Here is a 15,624-nt window from a genome sequence, read left to right on the forward strand (position 1 = left end):
TTGCCCCGCCCACTGGCGTCATCCAATCGCCGCAGAGGCTGAGGGTTCCGGGGTTGGTCTGACTGGGGAGGCCTGGGGTTGGGTCTCCCGTGCTAGCGAAGATGGCGGCGTCCGTGGCTGGTCGGGCGGCCGGGGCGAAGCAAGTGCTGCGTGAGATTCGCATCCATTTGTGCCCGAGCTCGCCAAGCAGCTCTGGTGTCAGGTGAGGCGTGGCGTGGTGAGGCGGGAGGGCTCCGGGACGCCGGGGTCGTGACCTCGACCTCCCTCCCGGGTGTTTGGGGACGCTGGCGCCCCTAGAACGAGCGGCGCTCTCCCCGCAGGACTTTCATCGAGAAACGCTACGTGGATCTGAAGAAGGCACACCCCGACCTGCCCATTCTAATCCGTGAGTGCTCCGACGTGCAGCCCCAGCTCTGGGCGCGCTATGGTGAGTGCTGGGACCCCCTGCAGGGGAGCTCGGGAAAAGAAGGGCCCTCGCCAAGGTCACGCAGAGCCAGCACTTGAGCCTTGGCTCTTGCTCATGGTGGGGTTCACATTTACAGGGCGTCTGCGGTGCCTTGCCACTGGGGGACGCACACTTGCAGTCTGGCCAGCTCGTACCGTACCGGGGTTTGCAGAGCAGAACAGTCCTCAAAGCCAAGCGCCTGTAATCCTAGCTACTGAGGAGGCTGAGATCTGAGGATCGATGAATGCAGTCAAGTCAGTCCCGGCTGGGAAAGTCCGGGGGACTCCCATCTCCAATTAGCCACCAAAGAGTTGAAAGTGCAGCTGTGGCTCTAGTGGTAGAGCGCCAGCCTTGCGCTAAAAAGGTAGCTAAGGAACAGGGCTGGGAGTGTGGCTTAGCGGTAGAGCGCTCGCCTTACGTGCATGAAGTCCTGGGTTCAATTCCCCAGCACCACATAAACAGAAAAAGCCAGAAGTGGCTCAAGTGGTAGAGTGCTAGCTTTGAGCAAAAAGACGCCAGGGACAGTGCCCAGGCCCCAAGCCCCAGGACTGACAAAAGAAAAAACTCAAGAACTGTGACTGGCCCTGAGTTCAAACTCCAGTATGGGCACGCACGTGCGTACACACACACACACACAAACAAAAACGATAGGCATCAAGTAGAAGACATATACTAGTCCCTACAAAATTAGGTGTGGCAGTGTGGGTTTACATACTTAGTACTAAACCTGTGCTAATTGCTTTTCTGCCTAAATCTCACCTAATCCTCACTCGTGCAGTTGGAAAGATTAGAAAAGACAGCTTTAAAAAATATACCTAAAGGGCTGGGGATATGGCCTAGTGGCAACAGCACTTGCCTCCTATACTTGAAGCCCTGGGTTCAATTCCCCAGCACCACATATACACAAAATGGCCAGAAGTGGCGCTGTGACTCAAGTGGCAGAGTGCTAGCCTTGAGCAAAAAGGAGCTAGGGACAGTGCTCGGGCCCTGAGTCCAAGGCCCAGGACTGGCAAAAAAAAAAAAAATATATATATATATATATATATATATATATATATAATTATGTAGTTAGTGTTTAACAGGGTCGTGCCTTTTTACATTTCACTCCCCTTTTCTGGCCACCATGAATAGTGTGATTTTTTTTTTCCTTGCTGGACCTAGGGCCTAGGCACAGGCCCTAAACACTGTCCCTGAGGTTTTGTGCTGAAGGCCAATGCTCTACCTCTTTGAGCCACAGAGACCTATCTGGCTTCTTGGTAGTTAGAGATGAATTTCACAGATTTCTGCCTGGGCTGGTGTAAAACCAGGTTCCTCAGATTTCAGCTTCCTGAGTAGCTAGGATTGCAGATGTGAGCCACTGATGGACTGTCAATGTTGTGATTTTAATTCTGGCTTTTAATTATACCCTGCCCTAGGAATGTCTTGGGTGGAGAAGAATCACATCTAAGGCAGATTGGTTCTAACAATGTACATCTTTAATATGCCATATATGAATAACTTTTTTGTTTTGTTCTTTTGTCCTGGGTATTGTCCTTGAGCTTTTCAGTTCCAGGATGGTGCTCTACCACTTGAGCTATAGCTCTGCTTCCAGCTTTTTGGTAGTTAATTGGAGATTAGAGTCTCGTGGACTTTCCTGCCCAGGCTAGTTTCCAATCACTGTCCTCAGATCTCAACTTTCTGAGTAGCTAGAATTATAGGTGTGAGCCACCAGCACCAGGCAAATTAACAGTTGTTTGAAGAAAAAGGATTTTCTTAAAGTGCGTTGACTAGGAGACAGATACAGTTAACTTCTCGGTGTACTGTGCAACAAACTGTTAGGTAGACTATTTTTAAACACACAGCAACCAATGATAGCCCTGTCTAATATGCTCACAGTGGTTAATAATAAATGTCTTAAGATCTCCTTGAAACTTTCTAATTGTGGCCACCCAGAATCAGCTAAAATTCTAGTTGACCTAGGTTTCCCAAATGTTTGAGACTACTGTATTAATTCTAAGTATAGCAAATCTATCTTATCTTTATGATCATAATAAGACTCTGAGATAGAAACAAATTATAAAAATATAATTTCATTAGCCCTACTGTTCAGAGTACATAATCACTATTCTTTTTCCTCCTCCTCAGCATTTGGCCAAGAGAAGAATGTCTCTCTGAATAATTTCAGTGCTGATCAGGTAACCAGAGCCCTGGAGAATGTACTAAGTGGCAAAGCCTGAAGTCTCCACTGTGAATTACAAGCAAGAGCACCAGCACCTGGGCTCTGCTGGACTGAGTACAATGTGGGGATATATGTTCTCTTCTTACTTATAAAGCTTATGTTGTAAGTGCTGCCTCAGGATGTTCTTGTCCTTATTTTACTCTACTTCTTACTGTACAACAACCACTGAAGCAGTTTAATAGAAAAATAAAACTTTATTTCTTCTTAAAAACCACCACCTGCTGTCATGGTGGTGCATGTCAGTCAGTAATCAAAGAGCTAACGAGGATAAAGCAGGAGGAGAATCGAGTTCACTGCCTACCTTGGTTATATAAAAAGCCACTAGCTGCTAAAGCAAAACAAGAGAAAGGAGGATGGTGAGAACAAATGGAAAACACAGATGGCCCTCTAGTCCTTAGTTCTGTACAGTACTGGGAGGGGAGAGGGGTTGCAGGGGTGGATTCCAAAGGTCTTGACCTAGTTATAAGAACAGAGAGCATAAGACCTCATAATGGTTCTAACCCACAAAGGCTCCTTAGTTTCCTCCAAAGAAAATAGGCCAAACATGTATGTGTGTCGGGGGTGGGGTTATTCAACATCAAGAAACCAGATCACCTATGAAGAACCATCTGCCTGAGAGCATGCACGCGATCCTGCAGCTGGACCTCCTGGTGTCTTTCCAGGGCCTGCAGCCCTGACTGCTGTAGAAAAGCCTGGGCAGCCTGGGGGCAGAGGAAAAAAGATTCAACACCAAGGTCCTTGTGCCCCGTGAGTCAATCCCCACAGTTGCATGAGTTCCCCCACTTCTTACAAACAGGTGTCCTACTAACCTATGAGGGTCTGAACTGTGGCCCACATAAATAGTTGTAACTAGAAGAGGTGGCTCTGGTGAGACTAGAGGCTACTGAGTAAGAGAAATAAGAAACCAGCCCAAAAACCTACCTCTGGCTTATAAAGGAATAGCAGCCGCAGCAGCTCCAAACTCTGACCTACTACTTCAGTGTCAGAAAGGGCCAGAGTTTCCAGCACGCAAGGGAGCAGGGGCCCTGGCCACAGCCGCTGGCAGTAAGCTGGCCCCTTCTCTGCAATGTTGCACAGAACCGTGAGTACCTAGAGACACAGATACATCCCCAGAGGGATGGAAACCAGAGGTTAAAATTACAACCACTGCAACCACATGCCTAGGCAGGAAGCCAATTAGACAAACCTCTTGGCTGATTTACCCAAAGTACTAATAATCTACAGACTTAACCTAGACTGGTCTAGCTCTGAAGCTGCACCATATTACCTACCTACCAGCTCTCATCTCAGACTTTTCCCTGTCTATATCACAACTACAAAATCTGGGACTCGTGTCCCTGATACATACCAGGACGCTCACCACATTAGATAGTGGCAACAACTTCAAGAGGGGTTCAATCAGGTCCAGAGAGAGCAATGATGTACAGAAAGCAGGACTGTTTGCTGAAAGGGAAAATATTAGTATGAAGTTCCTGAACTGGGGCTTGAATCACTATTCACCCCTCCCCAGTCTTACCTACTATAGCCCAGGCCTTGAGGACATATCCCCTTTGAAGGTCTAGTCCCTGATTAGTCTAGAGCAAGCACTGCTACTGCAAAGGTGGATGGGCTGCAGCCTCCTCATTGGACAAAGAATACTTGTCTTTACTGATAGTTGCCAACTTACTTCTGGAACATGCAGGATTTGGGCCTCCTTCCTAAGTGTACATGCACAAAAGCCCTTGACTACCACTTTGATCTCCTGGAGGGCAAGGGTATCAACAATCTCTCCCACTACAGCTTTGGAACCTTACATTATTGGGTTTGATGGGACTTAGAAGGGGGGACCAGTGGTCAGGGGCCAGTGGCTCAGGCCTGTAATCCTAGCTACTCAGGAGGCTGAGAACTGAGGATCACAGTCCAAAGCCAGCCCAGGCAAGTAAGTCCATTTGACTCATTGCCAGTTAACCATCAGAAAACTAGAAGTGGAACTGCAGCTCAAAGTAATAGAACATTAGTCTTGAGGAAAACAACTCAGGGATAGCACTCAGACCCTGAGTTCAAGCCCCGTGACCGACAAAAAAAGAAAAAGTGGGGGGGGGGGGAGGAGGAAGCCAGGGTTTCTCAAGATGACCCACCTTGTCTGCAGAAGTCCCATGTCCCTGGCACTTCCCAGCCTGATGAGAAAAGTGTAAGCTCTTTTATCTCCAAAGCTTCTAGTTCTAAGGTGTGGCTACTACTAGGAGGCTAACTAAGCAAAGAAGGGAAGAATTCCAGTTTGTGCTGTTCCCAGCACTCTATCCATGTGCACGGAGTATATGTGAACATGAGATGAACACATCCATCTGTACTACAGACATGCCCTGGTGTGTCCATATGTGTGTGCACGAATCATCCCTGTGTAAACACTGGGGAGCTCTGGCTACATTCCTTCTCCTTGCTCCAGGAGCCCCATGAGATCCAGGTTGGCAGCCTGCTCCCAGAATCCTGTGCTATGACTAGGTCAGGTAGAGAGGTCTTGGCTTGTTGGATTTGCAGCATGAGGAGAGCACGTCTGTCTTAATAGATTTTTCTGATCAAATCTTTATTGAAACATTATTTATTGAGGCCTCTTTGACAAAGCCTAAGAACAAGGGTAGGAAGGGTATAGAGTTTATACTCTGCCTTCCTTTACCCATGAGTGTAGGAGGATAGGGGCCCTGGGCTGTTCTTTCATCCCACACTGAAGGAACTGAGGCCTAAGTGACTCACTGGGAGTAGGATTTACTTAAGGAGGAAGGAAGAGACTGCGTGACAGCCTTGTGTAGATGAACAGGCAGTCCCACCACAGATGGACTGAAAGGGACAGGGAAGTGAAAGACCTTCATCGACAGGATGGCAAGTAGGATGGACAAAGAGAGAGTGCAGGGGGACCCCAACTGTGGTGTTTAAAGTGCCCTGTTTCCCCGGAGTTCTGTCCTACTCTTCAATCTCCACTTTCATAACAGCTTTTACCTCCTTTTTTTTTTTTTGCCAGTCTAGGGGCTTGAACTCAGGGCCTGGGCACTGTCCTTGAGCTTCTTTTGTTTAAGGCTAGCACTCTACCACTTGAGCCACAGCACCACTTTCGGCTTCTTCTGTGTATGTGGTACTGAGGAATTGAACCCAGGGCTTCATGCACTCTACCACTAAGCCACATTCCCAGCCTTCCCTCCTAATTTTTAATAAACATTTTGATAATGTTAAAAGGCCCAATCTGAACAGATTGTGGTGCATACCAGTAAGATTGTTGAGGAGCCACAGGCCCTCAGGAAGCAAGGTGGGCTGTTTCTGAAGGAAGAACTGGAAGAGGATAAATAAGGCTACTACAACCCGCTCATCTATCGGCTGCATTTGACATTCCACAGCCTCCACCGGCACCTCAGCTAACAGGTTGCTTAGACAGCGAAGCACGGGACATGCGAGCTGCAAACACAATTGCAAGGTCAAGTGTAAGGAGACAGGTGGTAGACAGACACCAGATGGGCAAAACATGACAAAATGTCTTTCAGATCTATCCTTTTCACCTACTAGTTCCAGTCCTTCATCCTCCATTCTTTGAACAGCCCCAGCCAGATCTAATAGCAACAGCTCCAGGGTAGACAGAGCCCCATGGGTGATGAGCAAGGCATTGTTGACCTGGCTGAGCAACAGGAAGCAAGCAGTCACTATCCAGTCAATCCCACCTTTAAGCTGGGAGACAGCTTAAACCAGTAGGTCTCCTGGGCAAATGAAAGGACCATAGAAGGATGAAAATTCACTATGATGGGTTGGGAATATGGCTTGGTGGTAGAGCGCTCGCCTTGCGTGCATGAAGTCCTGGGTTCAATTCTTTAGCACCACATAGACAGAAAAACCTGGAAGTGGCGCTGTGGCTCAAGTGGCAGAGTACTAGCCTTGAGCAAAAAGAAGCCAGGGACAGTGCCTAGGCCCTGAGTCCAAGCCCCAGGACTGGCAAAAAAATAAATAAAATTTCACTACGACAATTCAGTTCAATGACCTAAGTGACATGGAAGAGAGAGCACCGCAAAAGGCCTCTGGAATTTTCCAAAGTGACCCATGTTACCTGCAGATGATGTAGTGGAGGCACCAGGCAAACTCCACAGCGACCCCAGGGTTGAGCTTTGGACCAGGTTGCATCAATCGCAGCATGTGCTGGGGGAGAGTGGAGTCCAGGACAGAGCTGCCAGCAGAAGCAGAACTGTGAGGAGGAGTCACCAAGATGCCAATGCACCTTCCCAAACCCTTAAAGCCAGTGGAATGGGGTCGAAGCCCAAAGCTCTTCCTACAGACTCATGATGGAGTTGCAATGTGCGAGAGCTTTGGAAACCAGTGCTGATGAGGAGTCCATGGGCTAGACTACCAGGAAGTAGATATGATTTTACTCACACAATGATCTTCTCTGGAGCTTCCTTGGCCTGCAGGAGCTGAGACAAGGCATATCCAAGGGCTTCCAGCACGGCCATGTGGGGGGACTAAAAGCAGACAGTGTTAGAAAACTTACTCTGGAAACAGGGTCATAATGCCTCCAGAGACGTTCACCCCTTAACACGCCAGAAGTTGGAGCAAAGACAGTGGGACATGTGGAGAGGTGGGAGGGAAGGGTTGCCAGGGAGGGAGGTTGGCGGGACTCACCTGGATGCAGGAGGCAAAGGCTAGAACAATGCCCTGTGGCAGGAGCTGCCTTCTCACGGCCTCACTCTCCACGATGAGGTTTCCCAGTGTATACAGACACAGCTCCTGACAGGCGAAAAAAAAAAAAAGCCCTGGACTGGACAACGTGCTGGGCTCCTTTCCTACCAGCCAGGGGTGGGGAGCCTAGAACTGCCCTGTTCTTGAAGCTCACGAGAGAGTGGGGAACCAGGTGCTGGTGGCTCACACCTGTAATCCTACTGAGGAGGCTGAGATCTAAGGATCACAGTTGGAAGCCAGCCCAGGCAGGCAAGTCCATGACTCTGACCTCTACTGATACACACGCACGCACACAGAAGCCAGAAGGGGAACTATAGCTCAAGTAATAGAGCACTGCCTTGAACACAAAAGCTAAAGGACAATGAGTTCAAGCCCCGGCATTATTATGAAAAAAATAATACACATATACAAGAGGATGGGGAGATGATGAGTATGCACTGCTGCAGACATTTCTTTTGTTGTTATTGTTGTTGTTCCTACACTTGCCAGCTCAAACTGGCAAATGTAAATTTGTGCAAAAGCTCAATTTAAATTCTAATCCCAGAACAAGGTAGGAAGGGACAGAACTTACTACGAATTCTGAGCTGTGACCAGAGAGGTAGGTGAGGAGGTAGGAAGTGGCTGGCAAGCAGGCTTCAGCCACCGCCGAGATTTCAGAATGAGAGAGTTCATGGAGGCACCGGGCTGCCTCAAGCTGCAACAAGGCCCGGTTGCTGGTCAGGAGCCCCACAAGGGTCCGCATGCTGCCCTCCAGCCTACACAAGTGAACAGCAAAGCCCTGCTCAGCCTGTGGTCTATCCCTTCCACACTTTCCTCTCAGAATCCCAGCAACCACTCTCCCCACCCACACTGACCTGATGAAGGTTTGTTGGGTCTCAGGATGCTGTAGGCCTCGACGAAGGCTGACCAGAGCCTTTTCTCTCTCCTTTTCATCTGTCCCTCGCTGGGCTAGTGAGAGGAAGTGCTTGACCTAGACCAGGACACAATTGCCAGAGACATGACCTGAACCCACTTTATCTGTAAGACCCCCGATAGCATACCATTGTCATGGAAACTAATATGATTAATAAGCACCAATCACTGGAAGGCAGTATACTGGCAGAAGATCAGAACTGGGTCCTGCCACCTGCCATCTAAGGGACCTAAAGCTGTTTCCTCATCTTAAAAAATAAGAATAGGGGCTGGGAATATGGCCTAGTGGTAGAGTGCTTGCCTCGTATACATGAAGCCTTGGGTTTGATTCCTCAGCACCACATATATGGAAAAGGCCAGAAATGGTGCTGTGGCTCAAGTGGTACAGTGCTAGCCTTGAGCAAAAAGAATCCAGGGACAGTGCTCAGGCCCTGAGTTCAAGCCCCAGGACTGGAAAAAATAAATAAGAATAACAATATCTACCCTGACTTACATCAAAGATAACATTAAAAGCTCTCATCTGGTAAAATCTACTCCTTCAGTCATTTTTCTACGTGCAACTTATGCTCCAGCAACTTTTTTTTTTTTTTTTTTGCCAGTCCTGGGGCTTGGACTCAGGGCCTGAGCACTGTCCCTGTCTTTTTGCTCAAGCTAGCACTCTGCCACTTGAGCCACAGCGCCACTTCTGGCCATTTTCTGTATATGTGGTGCTGGGGAATTGAATCGAGGGCCTCATGTATAGGAGGCAAGCACTCTTGCCACTAGGACATATCCCCAGCCCTCCAGCAACTTTTGTATTTTAATATTTCCAAGGTTTTCCTGACTTTCTCTGCTGGAATGCCCTCTCCAGATATCCTCTCCCTTTGGATTTCTTCTCATCCCTGCCTAGAAGTGGGCTCTTCTCTGGCTTCCTTTGGCAGACTTAGGAGTCTCCCATGTGCCTCACAAGTTTCTTTTCATTGTGTAGGAGGTAGGGCATCTCTCTCCTAAAGCGGTCCATGAGCACGTCAAAGGATTCTACTGGTGTCAACAGTGTGCCCAAGCACACTGTTCTAGCATAAAGCATGCAATGAGTAATCTAGCCAAGAAGTAGGTGCTCTGTAAACTAGATAAGTAAATGCAGGCAGTACTAAAACAAGGTTAAAAAAAAACACCTGTGTGTGCTGAACTTAGAAACTTTTTCATTTGCTCATTAAATATAGAACACCTATATTCCAGATACTGTACTGAGGAGAAAGGATGTGGGGGTGGGGAGGGAGAGAGAGACAGACAGAGTGCTAAGAAGTAGCAGAAGCACAGGAAAGAGGCTGGTACACCGTTCCAGTAACTGAAACTGGGACAGTGGTTAGCATGAGAAACCTGACAAAGTTGGAGGCAGGCACAGGTTAGACCACAACGCGCTTTGCAGGTCTCGGGAAGGGTCTGGGTCTCTGCTTTTCGAGGGTAGGAAGTGTAAACTTGGTCTTAGGAAGCTGCGGTGTTATCCCGGGCGGGTGCACGGGCGAGGCTCGCCGAGACGCCGGCAGAAGGGCGAGGGCAGCACGGACGCGGGGCCGAGCGGCGCCCAGGTTACCCGCGGGAGTCGGGCCGCGGCCGCCCCTCCGGGCCCCCTCACCTCCGCCTCCCCAAACACCTCGGCGGCGTGGGGGCTGCCGGCTTCCCCCGGGGCGTCTTCTCTCAGCAGCCGCTTGCTGACCAGGTGCTGCTCCCGCCGCGCCTTCCGCAGGGCTGCGGCCGGGGGAGCGGAGGAGCCGGCTCAGCGCGGGAGCGCGGCGCCCGGGACCCGAGCCCGCGCCTCCCGCGCCTCCCGCGCCTCCCGCCCCGGGCTCGCCGCTCGGCTCCACCCCGCACACCCCCCACTCTCCCGCCTCCCTGGCCCTCCCGCACCAGCCTCCCGCTCCCGGCGGCGCTGCCGTAGCTCCTCCACCCCGCAGGACAGCGGCCGGAGGCGACCCTGCCGTTGGCCCCACATGGTGGAGACGGACGGAATCCACCGAGTCCCGCAAACCCGGCCACAACGTCTCCCGGCGTGGACAAACGGCCGGACTGCGCAGCCGCGACGCAGCCCGGAAGACGGGCTGGGAGGGCGGGGCTGAACGCGGATATGAGGGCGGGCTCAGCGCGTTGAGGCCGGCGAAGGGCGGGGCTGGTGGTGGTGGGGGCGGGGATATGCTAAACGAGGGGCGGGACCCGGAATCGACCTGTGTGTCAGGCCCGGCTTACAAATTGCACACCAGCACCAGCCCCAGTTTATTGCTTGAGATAGGGTCTTCCCAATTTTTTGCTCAAGCTCCATCTTCTGATCCTCCTGTTCTATGGGTGAGGCTTGGGTGTTTGCTACCTCATCTTACTCCTGATGAGGAAGACGAAACTAGTGTATCTACCTGCCTGGCAACATTCATCCCTATGAATCCTAGCCCAGTGCCCTGTCTTCTGCAAGGCTGGCTGTTCACTTCTCCAGAAGCCCTATGAGTCCTCTAAGTGAACTGAGGCTGAGGTTTGCTTCCCCCACCCACTGCAGTCCTGAGGGACTGTATCTCAGTCATGTCTCCGTCCCAGGACTTCCCTCCAACTCTGGCACTTGGTGGACAAAATGATAGCTATTCATGGAAGTCAATATGAGAGTTGGAACCTTGCCCTCTTTAGCTTGGACCTTTCTGTTCAGAGTGCCTCCTGGAAGGTATTGGTCTTTGCAGAGGAGCCAGATTTCAGGGGCCTGAGTTCTCCTGATACAGAGGCTCTGGGGAAGAAGAAGGCAACATTCAATAGACATGGCTCTGTACCAAGAACTTACTCAAAGAAATACTGTTATCTCCAAACTAAAAAGCCTAAGCTCAAGCCAGCCACCAGGAGCTTACACCGATAGTACTAGCTACTCAGGAAGCTGGGATCTGAGAATCTCATTTTGAAGCCAGCCTGGGAAAACAAATCAAAGAGACTTACCTCCAATTAACCAGCAAAATTCTGGACACAGAGGTGTGGCTCAAGTAGTAGAGCATCAGCTTTGAGAAGAAGAGCACAGGGCCTTGAGTTCAAGTTCCGATACCGGCACAACACGACAGACACACACACACACACACACACACACACACACACACACACACAGAAATGTAAGAAGCCCAGAAATTCCTCCAAGCCTTGCAACCTCAGCAATACAGCTAGGATTCTAAGCATGGCTGTTGACTCAAAGCTAGTGTATTTAATACTGAGATACATTCATATCTTGATCCCGAGTCCTGTCATAGAGACCCGCGCTGGCAGGCATAGGGTATCAGGGCATGCTCAGCAAAGGCAGACAAGGACCAATGTAGTCTAAGGACTCCTCCATTGAAAAGGAAGTGTCAGGGTTGGGAATGTGGTTTGGCACTACAGTGCTTGCCTAGCATGCATGAGGCCCTGGGTTTGATTCCTCAGCACCACATAAATTGAAAAGGCTGGAAGTGGCGCTGTGGCTCAGGTGGCAGAGTGCTAGCCTTGAGCTAAAAGAAGCCAGGGACAGTGCTCAGGCCCTGAGTCCAAGCCCCAGGACTGGCAAACAAACAAACAAAAAGGAAGTGTAAATGTACAAGACTTTCAGCTAGTTCTTTCTCCAAAAGTCTAGGGGGCGTGCAACTGCTAGGGTTGTCCACCCTCTGATATATTTGTTCCTGGCCTGAAGTACTGGTAGGGAACTTCCCTTCCACATACCTACCAGACACGCCTGAGGTGCCTGAGTCATTCAGAGTCTGCCTGGCACCCCAAACCATAAATGCCCTAAGGGATCCTTCCTGTTTTGGTCGTTTTCCCTGCAAGACTTCATTGCAATATTTCCTAAAAGGAAGTGACTGGCGCTGTGAGGAGGAACAGAAGCGGGGACAGTGACCAGCGGTGTAGGGAGGAGGAAACAGAGTGACCTCCCAGGATTACATAAACTCTTAGGGGCTGCCAGAAGGTTAGGACAGTTCGGTGTGTGGAACCTGGAAGCTGGAGAGCGCTGCCCTACAGGAGAGAAGCCAACCCAGAGCCAGCCTGTGCCACACAGGCTTTCCCGGGACTTTGCGAGCATGGTGAGTTAGGCGATCTCGGGGTCCACCACCCCTGGAGGAACCCCAGGGGCTGGCTGGGAGCCTGCCTGCCTGACCCCCCCCTGTCCCCCTCCAGGAGCGCGTGTCCTGCCCGTTGCTGCTGCTGCTGCTGCTGGTGCTGCTGCCGCCGCCGCTGCGCGCGTCCACGGCCACCGCAGAGCCCGCGGAGGAGGAGGAGGAGGAGGCGTGCGAGCTGGACGAGGACGGCGTCCGCTGCGCCTGCAACTTCACCGGCCCGCAGCCGGCCTGGTCCAGCGCCCTCCAGTGCGTCTCCGCCCTCCGCGTGGAGATTCGAGGCGGCGGCCGCAGCCTGGACGGGCTCCTAAGCCGCGTGGACGCGGTCTCCGACCCGCGGCGGTACCAGGACGTGGTCAAAACCCTGCGCCTGCAGCGCCTGCGGCTCGGGGAGGCTCGGGTGCCCGCGCCGCTGCTGGCCGGCGCCCTGCGCGTGCTGGGCTTTTCCCGCCTCGAGGAACTGGCGCTGGAGGACCTGGAGGTCACCGGCACCCTGCCCCCGCCGCCTCCCGAGGCCGCGGGGCCCGCGCTCACCGCCTTGAGCCTCCGCAACGTGTCCTGGGCCTCCGGAGGGGCCTGGCTCGCCGACCTGCAGCCGTGGCTCCGACCCGGCCTCCGCGCCCTGACCATCGCCCAGGCGCCCGCGCTCGCCCTCGCCTGCGATCGCGTCCGCCCCCTGGCGGCCCTCACCACCCTCGACCTGTCTGACAACCCCGCGCTGGGGGAGCGCGGCCTGACTTCGGCCCTCTGCCCGCACAAGTTCCCGGCTCTGCGGAGCTTGGCGCTGCGCAACGCGGGGCTGCAGGCGCCCGGGGCCGTGTGCGCGGCGCTGGCGAACGCGGGGGCGCAGCCCGGCCGGCTCGACCTCAGCCACAACCCGCTGAGCGCGGCGGCCGCCCCCGCCCCGCCCCAGTGCGTGTGGCCCGCCAAGCTCACGTCTCTCAATCTGTCCTCCGCCGGGCTGAAGCAGGTGCCCAAGGGCCTGCCCGCCCAGCTCAGCGAGCTCGATCTCAGCGGCAACCAGCTGGACAGGGCGCCCCTCCCCGGAGAGCTCCCCACCGTGGGGAACCTGTCGCTGCACGGGAACCCCTTCCTGGAGCCTGGGGCTCTCAAACCTCAAGAGGACATCAAGACGTCGGGCGTGGGTCCGGCCTGGGCGCTTTCACCCCTGGCGGTGGGGGTGTCGGGGACACTGGCTCTGCTCCAAGGAGCCCGGAGATTCGCCTAAGCCTGAAGGAGAAGAATGAATGGGCTGAGGTGGCCCTGGTTGTCCCCCCCGAAGGCCTTCAGAACAATCACCATTTCTTGACGAGTCAAAAAGGTGCCTTCGCTTTATGAAAAAAAACAACAACAAACCTTAAACCAGAGGTTCACTTCATGAACTCGACAAACTTTTACTGGGTGTGTGTGTGTGTGTGTGTGTGTGTGTGTGTGTGTGTGTGTGTGTGTGCGTGTGTGTGTGTGTTGACACTGCGGTCTCACGGGGTCAGATGGAGAGTACACTAGAAACCTGGCCCGCCCTTCCCACGAGAAGAATTTCAGGGACATTGCTCAACAGACCTGTAGCTTGGAAGAAACAACAATGTCTGGGTCGAGGGAGAGGGGGGCTTTCCAAACCGGCCTGAAAAATACCGAGTGCTTCCTCTCCCATGCAGTCTCTAAGAGCCAAAGATAATAAACCCCAGAGGCGTTTGCTTGTCATACTCTTTGTTTCCTCCTCATTCCAACAGGAGCCAAGGTATCTCCTGTGGCATAGAAGCTCTAAATGTCACAATTTCAGGGATCCTCTGGTGACATTAAACTCCTCTGCCCCCTCAGGTATGGTGGCTTTTACTGAGTCACTTCCCTATACGATGGGGATTTGAGCATGGAGAAAAAGTAACCAAGATCTGGTCCATCTTCACACTAAGATTTTCTGTTCTGTTTATACTGAAGAGGATATGCTTTGCAGGCTAACTCTTTGATTTGCAAATAGGGTATCTCGGCACCTTCACAACTGCAGAATAAACAGAATGTGCCCCCAGAAACACCTTTAACTCAGAGACTCAGAGATGTCGCCTATCAAGAGGTACAGTTTCCTCTGAATCCCCTCTTTACTACACTGGGGAAGCAGACACCTTCACTAGAGATAGTGATCACTCTCTCAGTGTTACCAATGGGTGATGGTCTCCAAGGTAAAGATCTCAGATTCTGGGTGTCTCCAACATACACACACACACACACACACACACACACATCACACACACCACACACACACCACACATCACACACACACCACACATCACACACATACCACACACACACAGTGGCAAAGCGAGGGAGAGAATGAGAAACATTTCCTGCTCTCCAAGCAAGAAATGAGAGTTAAAAACTAAAAAGAAAAAAAAAAAAAAGGCAGCTATTGGCAGAGTACATACAACCATTAGCAACCCTCAACTTTTTTTTTCTGGTGCCTGTACAGGGACTTGAACTCAGGGCATGAATGCTAACTCCCCATGCTGCCCCACTCAAGGATGGCACTTTACCACGTTAGCCACAACTCTACTTCCAGCTTTTTTGGTGGATAATTGGACATAAGAGTCTCCTGGACTTTCCTGCACTGGCTGGTCTGACCGATCTCCACCTCTTAACTAGCTAGAATCACCTGTGAGAGTTACCGGCCTCTGGCAACAACCCCAAGCCTTAAGCAAAGGTTCTTAGTAGTCAAAATAGGTGTTCTCAACTATTCTGAAATTTGGAGACAGCTTCTGGGTCTACCCAAGAGGTAGGTACAATAGATAAGCTGGAGGACTTCCTTGTCTCAGATAAAGCTTCTCATTTTACTGTCTCTACCCTTCACAGATAGTTGCCAAGTTTTTACCATTTCAAAGGAAAAGGCAGCTTCTAGTAGACAGCCCCTTTGAGATCTCCCAGACATTAGAACTTTGTATTTAAATGCAAAGAAGCTTGACTGCTTTGTTTGGTTGCCTCTTGGTGTCAACTCCTGTGTCTGGTCCTTTTTTTATTTTTTCTGCCAGTCTTGAGGCTTGAACTCAGGGCCTGGACACTGTCCCTGAACTATTTTTGTCCAAGGCTAGTGCTCTACTACTTGAGCCATGGTTCAATTCTCTGTTTTTAGTTGTTAGTTGGAGATGAGTCTCATGGACTTTCCTACTGAGGCTGACTTTGAATAGTGGTCCTCAGATCTCTGCCTCCTGAGTAGCTAGAATTACAGGCATGAGCTACCAGCACCTGGCCTGAGCCCTTTTTACATTTACTAAAAAATAATACAGGGCTGGGAA

General features: G+C 51.5%; 3 protein-coding genes across 6 annotated transcripts; 2 read left to right on the forward strand and 1 right to left on the reverse strand.

Annotated features, from left to right (window-relative positions):
* Nucleotides 1–46: 46 nt before the first annotated feature.
* Ndufa2 (NADH:ubiquinone oxidoreductase subunit A2) lies at nt 47–2,774 on the forward strand. Its single transcript, XM_048331524.1, has 3 exons — nt 47–202; nt 321–427; nt 2,570–2,774. The coding sequence occupies exons 1-3, from the start codon at nt 102–104 to the stop codon at nt 2,659–2,661; spliced, it is 300 nt and encodes a 99-aa protein (XP_048187481.1). The 5' UTR covers nt 47–101; the 3' UTR covers nt 2,662–2,774.
* Nucleotides 2,775–2,780: 6 nt separating this feature from the next.
* Nucleotides 2,781–11,232, reverse strand: Tmco6 (transmembrane and coiled-coil domains 6). Of its 4 annotated transcripts, XM_048331514.1 has the most exons (12): nt 10,152–10,449; nt 9,880–9,992; nt 8,207–8,322; nt 7,924–8,107; nt 7,296–7,400; nt 7,050–7,135; nt 6,727–6,843; nt 6,192–6,303; nt 5,900–6,086; nt 4,012–4,106; nt 3,585–3,752; nt 2,781–3,364 (listed from the first exon to the last, which is right to left on the reverse strand). In XM_048331514.1, exons 1-12 carry the CDS (start codon nt 10,234–10,236, stop codon nt 3,254–3,256), a joined length of 1,479 nt encoding a protein of 492 aa, XP_048187471.1. In that variant the 5' UTR covers nt 10,237–10,449; the 3' UTR covers nt 2,781–3,253. The 4 variants fall into 4 exon arrangements, with proteins under 4 accessions (XP_048187471.1, XP_048187473.1, XP_048187475.1 ...); XM_048331516.1 differs by lacking the exons at nt 9,880–9,992; nt 10,152–10,449 and adding an exon at nt 11,208–11,232 and having other exon boundaries at nt 2,784–3,364; XM_048331518.1 differs by lacking the exons at nt 7,924–8,107; nt 9,880–9,992; nt 10,152–10,449 and adding an exon at nt 11,208–11,232 and having other exon boundaries at nt 2,784–3,364.
* An 877-nt stretch (nt 11,233–12,109) lies between these two features.
* Cd14 (CD14 molecule) lies at nt 12,110–13,736 on the forward strand. The gene is made up of 2 exons (XM_048331521.1): nt 12,110–12,310; nt 12,405–13,736. The coding sequence occupies exons 1-2, from the start codon at nt 12,308–12,310 to the stop codon at nt 13,569–13,571; spliced, it is 1,170 nt and encodes a 389-aa protein (XP_048187478.1). The 5' UTR covers nt 12,110–12,307; the 3' UTR covers nt 13,572–13,736.
* The last annotated feature ends 1,888 nt before the right edge of the window (nt 13,737–15,624 follow it).

This window comes from Perognathus longimembris, chromosome 22 (genome assembly GCF_023159225.1).
Source record: "Perognathus longimembris pacificus isolate PPM17 chromosome 22, ASM2315922v1, whole genome shotgun sequence".
NCBI classification, from domain to species: domain Eukaryota; kingdom Metazoa; phylum Chordata; class Mammalia; order Rodentia; family Heteromyidae; genus Perognathus; species Perognathus longimembris.